The 13,884-nt window shown below is 43.4% G+C and overlaps 2 protein-coding genes across 2 annotated transcripts; one reads left to right on the top strand and one right to left on the bottom strand.

The window, feature by feature from the left end:
• The first annotated feature begins 7,857 nt into the window (after positions 1–7,857).
• Positions 7,858–12,664, top strand: pdx1 (pancreatic and duodenal homeobox 1). The gene is made up of 3 exons (XM_071414543.1): positions 7,858–8,948; positions 11,534–11,836; positions 11,927–12,664. Exons 1-3 carry the CDS (start codon positions 8,558–8,560, stop codon positions 11,986–11,988), a joined length of 756 nt encoding a protein of 251 aa, XP_071270644.1. The 5' UTR covers positions 7,858–8,557; the 3' UTR covers positions 11,989–12,664.
• On the bottom strand, positions 12,577–13,674 carry urad (ureidoimidazoline (2-oxo-4-hydroxy-4-carboxy-5-) decarboxylase). Its single transcript, XM_071414542.1, has 2 exons — positions 13,420–13,674; positions 12,577–13,185 (listed from the first exon to the last, which is right to left on the bottom strand). The coding sequence occupies exons 1-2, from the start codon at positions 13,592–13,594 to the stop codon at positions 12,836–12,838; spliced, it is 525 nt and encodes a 174-aa protein (XP_071270643.1). The 5' UTR covers positions 13,595–13,674; the 3' UTR covers positions 12,577–12,835.
• Between the last annotated feature and the right edge of the window lie 210 nt (positions 13,675–13,884).

The following is a 13,884-nucleotide window of genomic DNA, read 5'->3' as shown; positions in this document are numbered from 1 at the left end:
GCACTCAGCTCTGTTATTTCATTGTGAATCTTGCTGGTACGATCTGTAAACTGACATGATCAAATCAAATTTTATTAGTCACATGCGCCGAATACAACAGGTGTAGTAGACCTTACAGTGAAATGCTTACTTACAAGCTCTTAACCAACAATGTAGTTTCAAAAAATATGGATAAGAATAAGAGTAAATAAAAGTAACAGGTAATTAAAGAGCAGCAGTAAAAAATAACAAAATACACGGGGGGGAGCTGTCTCAGCCTCCAGCATAAATATTGGAGGCTGAGACAGGAGGGGTCGGGAGACACTGTGGCCCCATCCAACGATACCCCCGGACAGGGCCAAACAGGCAGGATATAACCCCACCTACTTTGCCAAAGCACAGCCCCCACACCACTAGAGGGATATCTTCAACCACCAACTTACCATCCTGAGAAAAGGCAGAGTATAGCCCACATGATCTCTGCCACGGCACCGTAGCGTACGTGTAGGTATGTACGGCAGGACCAAATCGGAAAGATAGGTAGGAGCAAGCCCATGTAATGCTTTGTAGGTTAGCAGTAAAACCTTGAAATCAGCCCTTGCCTTAACAGGAAGCCAGTGTAGAGAGGCTAGCACTGGAGTAATATGATCAATTTTTGGGGTTCTAGTCAAGATTCTAGCAGCCGTGTTTAGCACTAACTGAAGTTTATTTAGTGCTTTATCAGGGTAGCCGGAAAGTAGAGCACTGCAGTAGTCTAACCTAGAAGTGACAAGCATGGAATAATTTTTCTGCATCATTTTTGGACAGAAAGTTTCTGATTTTTGCAATGTTACGTAGATGGAAAAAAGCTGTCCTTGAAACAGTCTTGATATGTTCGTCAAAAGAGAGATCAGGGTCCAGAGTAACGCCGAGGTCCTTCACAGTTTTATTTGAGACGACTGTACAACCATCAAGATTAATTGTCAGATTCAACAGAAGATCTCTTTGTTTCTTGGGACCTAGAACAAGGATCTCTGTTTTGTCCGAGTTTAAAAGTAGAACATTTGCAGCCATCCACTTCCTTATGTCTGAAACACAGGCTTCCAGGGAGGGCAATTTTAGCGTTTCACTATGTTTCATCGAAATGTACAGGTGTGTGTCATCCGCATAGCAGTTAAAGTTAACATTATGTTTCCGAATAACATCCCCAAGAGGTAAAATATATAGTGAAAACAGTAGTGGTCCTAAAACGGAACCTTGAGGAACACCGACATTTACAGTTGATTTGTCAGAGGACAAACCATCCACAGAGACAAACTGATATCTTTCCGACAGATAAGATCTAAACCAGGCCAGAACTTGTCCGTGTAGACCAATTTGGGTTTCTAATCTCTCCAAAAGAATGTGGTGATCGATGGTATCAAAAGCAGCACTAAGGTCTAGTAGCACGAGGACAGATGCAGAGCCTCGGTCTGACGCCATTAAAAGGTAATTTACCACCTTCATAAGTGCAGTCTCGGTGCTATGATGGAGTCTAAAACCAGACTGAAGCGTTTCGTATACATTGTTTGTCTTCAGGAAGGCAGTGAGTTGCAGCGCAACAGCTTTTTCTAACATTTTTGAGAGAGATGGGAGATTCGATATAGGCCGATAGTTTTTTATATTTTCTGGTTCAAGGTTTGGCTTTTTCAAGAAGCTTTATTACTGCCACTTTTAGTGAGTTTGGTACACATCCGGTGGATAGAGAGCCATTTATTATGTTCAACATAGGAGGGCCAAGCACAGGAAGCAGCTCTTTCAGTAGTTTAGTTGGAATAGGGTCCAGTATGCAGCTTGAAGGTTTAGAGGCCATGATTATTTTCATCAATGTGTCAAGAGATATAGCACTAAAAAACTTGAGTGTCTCCCTCTACCTACATGTACATGTTAATTAAAGTGACTGTGCATAGATGACAACAGAGAGTGGCAGTGGTGTGGGGAGGGGGGAAATGCAAATAGTCTGGGTAGCCATTTGACTAGATGTTCAGGAGTCTTATGGCTTGGGGGTAGAAGCTGTTTAGAAGCCTCTTGGACCTAGACTTGGCACTCTGTTACCACTTTCCGTGTGGTAGCAGAGAGAGCAGTCTATGCCTTGGGTGGCTGAAGTCTTTGACAATTTTTAGGGCCTTCCTCTGACACCGCCTGATTAAGAGGTCCTGGATGGCAGGAAGCTTGGCCCCAGTGATGTACTGGGCCGCTCGCACTACTCTCTGTAGTGCCTTGCGTTCGGAGGACGAGCAGTTGCCATATCAGGCAGTGATGCAACCAGTTAGGATGCTCTCGATGGTGCAGCTGTACAACCTTTTGAGGATCTGATAACCCATGCCAAATCTTTTCAGTCTCCTGAAGGGGAATAGGTTATGTCGTGGCCGCTTCATGACTGTCATGGTGCGCTTGGACCATGTTAGTTTGTTGGGGATGTGGACGCCAAGGAACTTGAAGCTCTCAACCTGCTCCACTGCAGCCCCGTCGATGAGAATGGGGGCATGCTCTGTCCTCTTTTTCCTGTAGTCCACAACCATCTCCTTTGTCTTGATCACATTGAGGGAGAGGTTGTGGTGCCCCTGTGTTGAAGATCAGCGTGGCGGATGTGTTGTTACCTACCCTTACCACCTGGGGTTGGCCCTTCAGGAAGTCCAGGATCCAGTTGCAGAGGGAGGTGTTTAGTCCCAGGGTCCTTAGCTTATTGATGAGCTTTGAGGGCACAATGCTGTTGAACACTGAGCTGTAGTCAATGAATAGCATTCTCACATAGGTGTTCCTTTTGTCCAGGTGGGAAAGGGAAGTGTGGAGTGCAATAGAGACTGTATCATCTGTGGATCTGTTGGGGTGGTATGCAAATTGGAGTGGGCGTAGTATGATGGCATAGTATTAGAACCAAGTCTTGAGCCAAGTGCAAGTTTCCGCCTTGTATTATCTCTTGAGATATCAAACACAGAGAGTAAATTAGCTCAGGTTATCCAAGTCACGCCCACATGTTCTACAGTGGTATACCCAGGGTTGACTGGCTGGGGTTGTATCCAAGTCACGCCCACATGTTCTACAGTGGTATACCCAGGGTTGACTGGCTGGGGTTGTATCCAAGTCACGCCCACATGTTCTGCAGTGGTATACCCAGGGTTGACTGGCTGGGGTTGTATCCAAGTCACGCCCACATGTTCTACAGTGGTATACCCAGGGTTGACTGGCTGGGGTTGTATCCAAGTCACGCCCACATGTTCTGCAGTGGTATACCCAGGGTTGACTGGCTGGGGTTGTATCCAAGTCACGCCCACATGTTCTACAGTGGTATACCCAGGGTTGACTGGCTGGGGTTGTATCCAAGTCACATCCACATGTTCTGCAGTGGTATTACCCAGGGTTGACTGGCTGGGGTTGTATGCAAGTCACGCCCACATGTTCTGCAGTGGTATACCCAGGGTTGATTGGCTGGGGTTGTATCCAAGTCACACCCACATGTTCTGCAGTGGTATACTCAGGGTTGATTGGCTGGAGTTGTATTCAAGTCACGCCCACATGTTCTACAGTGGTATACCCAGGGTTGATTGGCTGGAGTTGTATTCAAGTCACACCCACATGTTCTACAGTGGTATACCCAGGGTTGATTGGCTGGAGTTGTATTCAAGTCACGCCCACATGTTCTACAGTGGTATACCCAGGGTTGATTGGCTGGAGTTGTTTTCCACAGATGTAATGTGCCTTTTAATCCAGCAGGTGACGTGTGATATCCGCATTTACTCAGGGCCTTTGACGTTCGAGTTGTAATACAGCAGAGATGTTTTTGCAGTCATGTCCCTTGTGCTATTGATGGGGAAAAAAACATAACAAAGCGAACAAACTGGGCCTTATCTAACGTTAGAATTATAAAGCCCAGGGAGATTTGCCTGGTCAGCTTGTTAAGAAAAACTCTTGGTCCTGGTGAATATATTGTTGTTGTGTGTTATGTTAACAACCCTCCAGACGAGCTTCAATGCCATACAACTCTCCTTCCGTGGCCTCCAATTTCTCTTAAATACAAGTAAAACGAAATGCATGCTCTTCAACCGATCGCTGCCTGCACCTGCCCGCCCGCCCAACATCACTACTCTGGACGGTTCTGACTTAGAATATGTGGACAACTACAAATACCTAGGTGTCTGGTTAGACTGTAAACTCTCCTTCCAGACTCACATCAAACATCTCCAATCCAAAGTTAAATCTAGAATTGGCTTCCTATTTCGCAACAAAGCATCCTTCACTCATGCTGCCAAACATACCCTTGTAAAACTGACTATCCTACCGATCCTCGACTTCGGCGATGTCATTTACAAAATAGCCTCCAATACCCTACTCAATAAATTGGATGCAGTCTATCACAGTGCCATCTGTTTTGTCACCAAAGTCCCATATACTACCCACCACTGCGACCTGTACGCTCTCGTTGGCTGGCCCTCGCTTCATACTCGTCGCCAAACCCACTGGCTCCAGGTCATCTACAAGACCCTGGTAGGTAAAGTCCCCCCTTATCTCAGCTCGCTGGTCACCATAGCATCACCCACCTGTAGCACGCGCTCCAGCAGGTATATCTCTCTGGTCACCCCCAAAACCAATTCTTCCTTTGGCCGCCTCTCCTTCCAGTTCTCTGCTGCCAATGACTGGAATGAACTACAAAAATCTATGGAAGTGGAAACACTTATCTCCCTCACTAGCTTTAAGCACCAGCTGTCAGAGCAGCTCACAGATTACTGCACCTGTACATAGCCAATCTATAATTTAGCCCAAACAACTACCTCTCCCCCTACTGTATTTATTTATTTTGCTCCTTTGCACCCCATTATTTCTATCTCTACTTTGCACATTCTTCCACTGCAAATCTACCATTCCAGTGTTTTACTTGCTATATTGTATTTACTTCGCCACCATGGCCTTTTTTTTTGCCTTTACCTCCCTTATCTCACCTCATTTGCTCACATTGTATATAGACTTATTTTTCTACTGTATTATTGACTGTATGCTTGTTTTACTCCATGTGTAACTCTGTGTTGTTGTATGTGTCGAACTGCTTTGCTTTATCTTGGCCAGGTCGCAATTGTAAATGAGAACTTGTTCTCAACTTGCCTACCTGGTTAAATAAAGGTGAAATAAATATTCTTCTAGTGTTCAAATTACTCTTCTCATGTCAATGATTTTTCCCTAAAATATAGTCTACATATTATTAGGCCCACAAAATGGTACTTCAAAATCCCATAATGTAGATAGTATATTTGTTGCTTAATCCTTTCGATTTGGCATTAAGCTGATTTGCAGTCGTTAGTTCACATTGTCTCTCATAGTTTGATTTATGGTGCCGTAATTTCTTCACTCAGAATAGATTTGATTTTAATTGTCGTTTGCATTTGGTCGTTACTCAGTGTTGGCCATGTTTACATAAGCTATGGCTGTCGCCATGGGTAAGCACTTTTTATCGTGTCTAGTCATTTTTGACATGTATATACCTGCTTCTATCAGAAACGGCTTTGTTTGTGAAAGAAATAAATATCTACTGTTTTCGTGACACTCCTCAGGTTCTGTAAAACTTGTTCTTTGAATTCCACTTGGTTTTTCTCTAATCCATTAACCAACATTTTACTTCAATAATTCTCGTTTTTAATTACACATAAATAGGATAATACAACAACAACAATATTTATTCTTATTAGTTCATCATGGTTGTTGTTAATTTGGAAATATATATAAATGTGTGTGTGTGTACCAGTCAAAAGTTTGGACACACCTACTCATTCAAGGGTTTATCTATATTTTTACTATTTTCTACATTGTAGAATAATAGTGAAGACATTAAAACTATGAAATAACACATATGGAATCATGTAGTAAGCAAAAAAGTGTAAAAATATATTTTATATTTGAGATTCTTCAAAGTAGCTACTCTTTGCCTTGACGACAGCTTTGCACACTATTGGCATTCATGTGTTATTTCATAGTTCTGATGTCTTCACTATTATTCTACAATGTAGAAAATAGTACAAATATAGATAAACCCTTGAACGAGTAGGTATGTCCAAACTTCTGCTTTGCTCTATCTTGGCCAGGTCGCAGTTGTAAATGAGAACTTGTTCTCAACTGGCCTACCTGGTTAAATAAAAGATAAAAAATAAATATATACAGTATATACATATTTAATTTAACCGGAGAAGTCACATTGAGATTTACATCTCCTTTTCAAGTGAGCCCTGGCCAAGGGAGCGGCATACATATAGTTAGTTAAACAACAGACACAAAAACACACAAAGCATAACAATGAATGAACGTTAAAACAGTGCAAAGTGCATAAGTGATCTTAAAAGAGCAGGTTTAAAAACGTGCATTCAGTGGTCAGCGGTCCTCAATTATCATTGTTATCATTGTTGATGGGTTATTAGGCAATACTAATTATCCCTATTACTTTAGATTGTTTTATGGGATTGACCATTTCCATGAGTTGAGAAAGACCTTGTTTGAGCAATTTAATTTAAGATTTAATTAATGAATAATGCTGCTCGCTAGGCGCTCATGGGTGTAACCCAGGGACTATATGAGGCAACATCAGTATGAACAGCATGGCCATTCACTCAAGCATTATAGTATCTCTCCCCACGGCACTCCGTTCCATCTGGTGTTTCTAACCCGTTGGGTCCATAACCTGTACTGCACTCTATACGGCTATGGCCCCTCTCGATTGCCTACAGCCGTTTTATTGCGGTTGATATTAAGAGTCCTTAAAGGCTTTTTATTTGCAAACCTGTTTGTGAATCATTGCATTTGGGTTCAGCAACGCCGCATTACCTTTCACTTAAAACCATTACGCAAATTTCAATGCCATGGATAAGGGGTCTAAATAGCGTTTTACGCAGTCACGCTTCATAAACTCCGTTGTGCGTTTTCAGTGTAGTGGGGACATACATGCGGTTAACAGTTTCCTTCCTCGTTCAAACGACGAGCAAATATAAACACCATTAAGCGACAATACATGGACTGATTTGTATGGAATTGGTTTACTTGAACTTTATAGCAGGTGCTGAGTGCCCCATTAAGATACTGGAGAAAGAGTCATAATCTCTCTTGAAGAACTCAGTGCTGCCATAGGCCTATTCGTTTCTGTGTGCGTTTGACTGGCCATTTTAGACATCAACTGTGATGTCTAAAATGCAGATAAAGCCTATGTAAGCACAATGGCCAAAATAGAAAAACAATGTAAACATGATATATATGTATTTATTTATTTCCTATCTCATGTAGGCTAATGGTTATTATCGATGGCCTGCAAGGCCAGCTGAAAGAAATGCTAGTGCTTTATAACATTACAGTTATAACATGGTAATACATTTTATATTTTAATAAGTCGCGGGCCTTAGCTGCTGCCTGGCACTCAGTTGCTGCGTAAAAGTGCTCACCCGCCTGGAGAGACGTGTATTTCCTCGCACCACGCGCGCTAATTGAGTGCTGCTCCTCACTCCATGCTAATTGGTTTACACCCTGGCTCTCCTCTTTACTTTACCGTGAAGAGTGTTGTTTAATGGAGCGAGCACCTGTCTGCCTAATGTCCAGCAAACACAGAGGAAGAATGGCGGTGGGAGACACGAGCTCGGCTGCTGTTTGTTATGAACCAGAGGAGATCAGTTAAATGGTGTTAAATGAGCCATTGGCTATAATGGGTTGGATTTAAAAAGTCGCAAGTTCGGCCACTTTTAAGAGAACACTAAAAGGTATCCAACCAGGAGAGGGTTCGGCCAGGACTTGGTCTTTGATCCCCCTCACATCTCATTGCCAAGTTTCCAAGACAACCGCCGCTGCAAGTTGCTTATCACCAGGGTCAGCCGATGCGAGTAGGCTATTAGGCCTATACATCTGGTTATCGATTTCCCCCTCTATCAGTCGCCTATTGATAAGAGAACTACGTTCATATAAATGTTCAATGGCTGACATTGTTCTACGGCAGTGAAATCTGCATTCAGGCTTCACGAGCGCACTGCATTCCCATCGTTTCTTCTTCTTTTCCACCAAGAGAGACAAAGCCGTGATGATACTGACATTGTGGAGGCACGTTCTGTTTGCGTTTCTCTCCGTGCTTTTTCTCTACAGGCCGCAATATCTCTGATTAGTTCGATGGCATTAGCCCCTGTCCGCTCGCAGCGATAGGACCCGCAGATTCCGCTGCTCACCTGTATATCGCTGCATTAGGACCAACCTGCAGCAGGTGGGTCTCAGATATCCGCCGTCAAACAGTAGAGTGTTTGCCGAGGGCATTGATTTGTGCACGGTCAATTCTGTTCAATTATTGTCGCACCGCGGGGCAGAGAATACAGACACGAATAGAAACTAAGGTGACAACTTCTCAGTTTTGTGTAATCAGTGAAACCAATGGCTTAGGTGCAGCAGGGTCACGTGGTGGCGGTGACACATCTGCGCAGGGCCTATAGCGGCGACAGATGCACGAGCAGCACAGGTAGAGCAGAGCACAAGGTTCCACGCAGCGAAGGCAATAGGGCGCATGTACATGTGTGCACACACACCCGTTGGATAGCCCTGGCCCTCGGCAGTCATGAATCGAGAAGAGCACTACTATTCCCCCGCGCAGCTGTTCAAAGACCCCTGCCCCTACCAGAGACCCCACAGCGAGGAATTCAGCCACAGCCCTCCGCCCTGCCTCTACATGGGCCGGCAGGCTCAGTCCGTCTATTCCTCGCCTTCCATCGGAGGGCTAGACCAGGCAAGTCTCCCTGATATTGCTCCGTACAGTATGCCCATGCGAGAGGACCCAGGTGTGCCGCAGCTCCACCACCCCCAGGCGCCCCAGCAGACTCTCCAACCGGGGGGTTACGGAGACCCGGGGGAGCTGGCTCTGTGTGCGGATAGGAACAGATACCACCTGCCTTTCCCCTGGATGAAAAGCACCAAGTCTCACGTGCAAACCTGGAAGGGACAGTGGGCAGGTAACTCACTGCAGTCACCTTGGCAATTTTCGCATAGTTCTCGTTGCTGTAGGGCTGCAAAGAAAGGAATTCATCTAGGCCTCTCAAGGAATCTACCCACACATTTATAGGAATTTTGCAGACCGTTCTTTTACAGTAGGCCTATCTAAATATATTCGTTTGAACACACCTTTATACTGTAGAAATAGCCTACAAGTGGATAATCTATTTGATTAAAATTCAATATTTCAACAAAAGTATTTATGTAATAGTTAATTGAACATTCAGGAGTTTTCTTTTGCCAATAGCCATGGAGTGAATGTTATTTGACCATAGGGAATTCAGCAGAAATAAACTGAACATTGAGTGTAATTCAAAAGCTATTTAACTCACACAATCAACTGTCGTGTATGGAGCATGAGTTGCTGCTGCTGTTATGTGTAGGCTAATGCCACTGCTGTGGATATAGGCCTAGAAAATGATCAGACGTTAATCGTGGTAAATGTTCATGAAGTTTGAATAGACCGAGTCTTTTGTGCATGTATAAGAACTTAAATTACATCATGATGTCTACAATGTATGTCGTGGGTGGGTGTCAGTTTACCTTGTCAATCAATCTGTAAAGGACCTAGGTTCCCTAATACAAGCCAAACTGTTTTGTGTGCCTCTGAAGGTGTGCCTCCTGTCTCAAGTACCAAGTTGAGATTTACTTCAAATATGTGAAAATTTCCGTTGTGACAATTTCTTTGTTAATGATTTCCTAATGGCAGTTATTATCCATATAGGACTTCATGAAAAATTCTGTGTAGTATATATTACAGTGTCTTACAATAACCTTAATTATATCAATATTTTTAGACATATCAAATATATTAAAGGGTATATCATTAAGGTGGAGTCTTTAGGAATCGTAGCAAAATAACGAGTCAACTCTTCCTCCTAAAAGTATTTTCTGTTGCGGCCATTTTAAGTCAACTTGGTTCAGCGGGTAAATGGGAACTCGATTGAGCCTTTTGTTCTCTAACCTAAAATATCTGAATACGTTTTCAAACCACTTACACAATTAAACGAAACATAAAGTAATGTATGTTACTCAGTGCCTGACTTGGGCAGGAGTTCACCGGAGCTGAGTACCGGCACCTTCAATTTTCTACTGCTTGATCTCTTGTTCCTCTTATATAATATTAGCTCAAAAGTATTGTGGAGCACCTGCACCTTAATATAAACAGTATCAGAACCCAAAATGAGCACCGGCACCTATTTCAGTCCAAGTGAGGCACTGATGTTACTTAAATAAATTGATGGTAACAAGATGTGGAAAAGTTAGAGCAGAGCACAAGGTTCTTCTCAATTATTGCGTAGGCCTATAGACAATTATTCTCTCAACTCAACCTTCCTCAAAAACAATAACAAAAATATTCTTTGTAATTAATAGGACAATTAGGATACAAATGTTTTAAATATGACTTAATTAGGCTATATGTGCTTTTATTGTTTATTCCCGTGGCTTTATAAAATTGTGTAACTTTACAAACTATACACTTTTTGTCAAATAATTTCGCTAAAAGTTTATTCCAGTAAAAATATTTTCCTCACTGGACAAACGCAACCAGGGCAAGAATAAGCTTACTCTAAAACGAATAATTAAGCAGTTCAACTATTGAATAGAATAGATTTGAAATGCTTATTTATTTTGAAGTCAACGACCACCTTCACCAATAAAAAAGTTTAACAGTTGTGCTACTCATTTCATAATTCAAAACACAAATGAATTGTAGTTGTGATACAGGAAAAACTATGGCTGTACTTTTATCACGCGGGCCTACCTTCATTTTTTATAAAAGTCATTACATTAAATTAACGGACTGTCTGTAAATTGTCTTGTTGATCCAGCCTTTGTGTTTTATTGAACAGTTCAAGTTAGTGAAACTTTTCAGGTGAAATTACTATCGAATAATAGCCTATAATGTTAAAAGAAATTTGATTATAAGCCACAAGATGTTTAACTATTGTACACTTTTGTCAACTAACAAAACCCACAGTAATCGAAATGTTACTGTTCTTTTTTTAATAGTCCTAACAATTTTCCCTCCAATTGATTGACCCATTTGTGAGTCTTTGTTATAGAATATGCAGTAATGTGAAATTCAGTGTGCTGTGACCCAGGCAGAATTGTTCTGCACAGAATACATGATACCTCACATAGTCATTTTCCATAGTCAGTATACAGTATCTGTTGCTATAGTTGCATTGACAGCTGTGAGGGTTTACCTGTCATCTGATGTAGCCTACTGTATGTGTTTTAGTTATCATCAGTTACCCAACTGTTTCTATACAGTAGATGTTCTGCATTCTTGGGTGGTCAGTGGGTGAGCTGAGTTCAGTCAGCGTGCTGTGTGCGTTTCAGCTAGACCCAGGGTGGGTTAGAACCCACTGGTGGGTCATTGCCAATTTCATCTAGATTGTGCATTTGGGACTTTGACTGTGACAAGGTACAATGTCAAGTTAAAAACTCAAAACCCTTTCCATCTCTCCCCTCCCGCTCTTTCATTGCCTCTCACTCTTTCTCTATCTTCCCCTCCCCTCCCTCCCCATCCTCCCCCCAGGCCACTACATGGAGGCAGAGGAGAACAAGCGGACAAGGACTGCCTACACGAGAGCCCAGCTCCTGGAGCTGGAGAAGGAGTTCCTGTTCAACAAGTACATCAGCAGGCCGCGGCGTGTCGAGCTGGCCCTCACCCTCAGCCTCACAGAGAGACACATCAAGATCTGGTTCCAGAACCGACGGATGAAGTGGAAGAAGGAGGAGGACAAGAAGAGAGTGAGGGGGGTCGATCCCGAGCAGGACTCGTCCATTACGTCAGGGGACCTGAAGGATGAGGCTGGGCTGGGGGTCGGGGGGGCTGGGCTGGGGGTCGGAGGGGCTGGAATGGGAGTCGGGGGGTCAGGGGTTGGGGTCAGGGTCGCGGTGGCAGGGGCTCCCACACCGGCACCGCTCACCACTACCACCACACCCCCCTCACCCCTACACTCCCACTCCCTGTCAGGTTCTAGAGACTAGGCTTAGCCGGGCTGATATTGTTGAAAATTGGGCAGACACGGAAGAAAAGGAAGGCACTTTTCAAACAGACTCTGCTGGCATCATTCATGTACGTTGTCGGCCGTGAAAGATTGAAGAGACGTGAAAGGAGAGGACTGCAGGGGCATTGTCTGTGATGTCATCATTCTGCGACTGAACTGACCTCATGTTGGTGTTGAGGACCTGAGGGGCATGCACTGATGATGACACTTTGCATTGGACATACATATTGACCCACTTTATACTATTGCTCTGATCTCTGGGCAGTAGCACCAGCAGCTTGCAGAGACCGTGGTGATACAGACCACACAACTCTGGTGAGAGCTACTTTTAAAGCAAGCTTAGTGCTTTAAAACCAATGCACTTCAGATTTCAAACTTTTCTCTGAACATTTTGGCAGTTTACGCACAGTACATGGTTCTGCTGTCAATATTAACAATACTGATGCATTTTCTGATAAATTGTTATATGACAAAAATGACTCACTCACACCAGTTATATAGCCTTGTACATGTACCTTATGTTATCATATCGTTGATGTCTAAATGATAGGCACTGTGAAGAATGTACTATATTTTGAAATCTTTATTAAGCTATCATCTCAGACTTATCAAATTAAAGTTAATATTTGAAATCAGAATAAAATCAATAAAACATCTGCAGTTATTTAATTAATTTTGCTCAATTTTGGCACTTGGTACAATTAAGCACATTTAGGCACAGTTACTTCTTTACGCACAACAATGACGCAGCCATTATGATGCACTATTCAAACACATACAACTCAGCAGGTAGACCACACGAAACTGTATGTCATCCCGTCACTCAGTTATAGCTTGTTGGACGTCTCCGGGACCACGAGCCCCTGCAGACGGAGGTGACAGATCTTCTTCACTTCATCGATGGCGCACGCCCTCTCTATGGTGCGCTCGTTCCGGAGCCGCTCCTCTAGCTGCCGCAGGATGGTCGCCTTGTTGTTCATCCGCGCGCAGATCACGAAGGGGAAACCGAAGTGGTCCTTGTATTCCGTATTCAGCCGGGCCATGCGAGAGACCTCTGCGGTGGTCAGCGTGTCCAAACCGGCCTGGACCTGTTCCTCTCGCGACTCCCGGGTCAGAGTCCCACTCTGGAGGTCTCTACCCGTGAGGTCGGGGTGAACTCTGAGGATTCCCTCTTTACCTGTGGATAGTAGAGTTTAGATAGTCGTCCGATGCTGGAAAAACTATCATCTCAAATCCAATATTCATTGATTAATATAATAGCGTGTAGTAAAATATATTTCACACCCACGTTTAAAAACCTTATAGTTTAACAATCTCTCACCAGCTGAATGTAAAAATAAAAATATCATATTACATTTTAAAGAAAGAACTAAAAACGCCTTATTGGTTATCCATTCATCCTTGGCTATACCTGATTCGGGGAGGGCATCGATGAAGTCGTTTATACTGGCCTCCAGGTCAGCAAGGCTCGAGAAGGGACGGCGGGACCACACTGCGGCGGTTATGAGTGGACATTTCTCCACCACGTTACCGAAAACATCCACAAAGTCCTCGTAAGGGAGATAATTCACTGATCCGATGTCCATATTAAACTCTACTGTCTCGTCTGCACAGACTCATTAGTAGCGGCCCCAAAACTGCCCTTCGGACAGGTCAACAGAAAAGCCCAGCATGCCAATACTGTTGGGTTATTGAACTCCGGGACAACAAGGCGCTATGACCCCTCATGCCTTTTTATGCCCAGATTTGAAGTCTTACTAGCTTATAATGCAACCCGAACCGTGGCCTGTTTGTTATATTTCAAAAGGTTTGAATTGAGATAAAGTGGTATTTCACAGCTTTTAATTTGATGCGAGCCAGGTGAATGACACTATTG

The sequence above is a fragment of the Salvelinus alpinus genome, chromosome 8, assembly GCF_045679555.1.
Source record: "Salvelinus alpinus chromosome 8, SLU_Salpinus.1, whole genome shotgun sequence".
Classification (NCBI taxonomy): Eukaryota; Metazoa; Chordata; class Actinopteri; order Salmoniformes; family Salmonidae; genus Salvelinus; species Salvelinus alpinus.
Note: the sequence above shows the minus strand (reverse complement) of the source record. Positions and strands in the feature narration are given on the sequence as shown.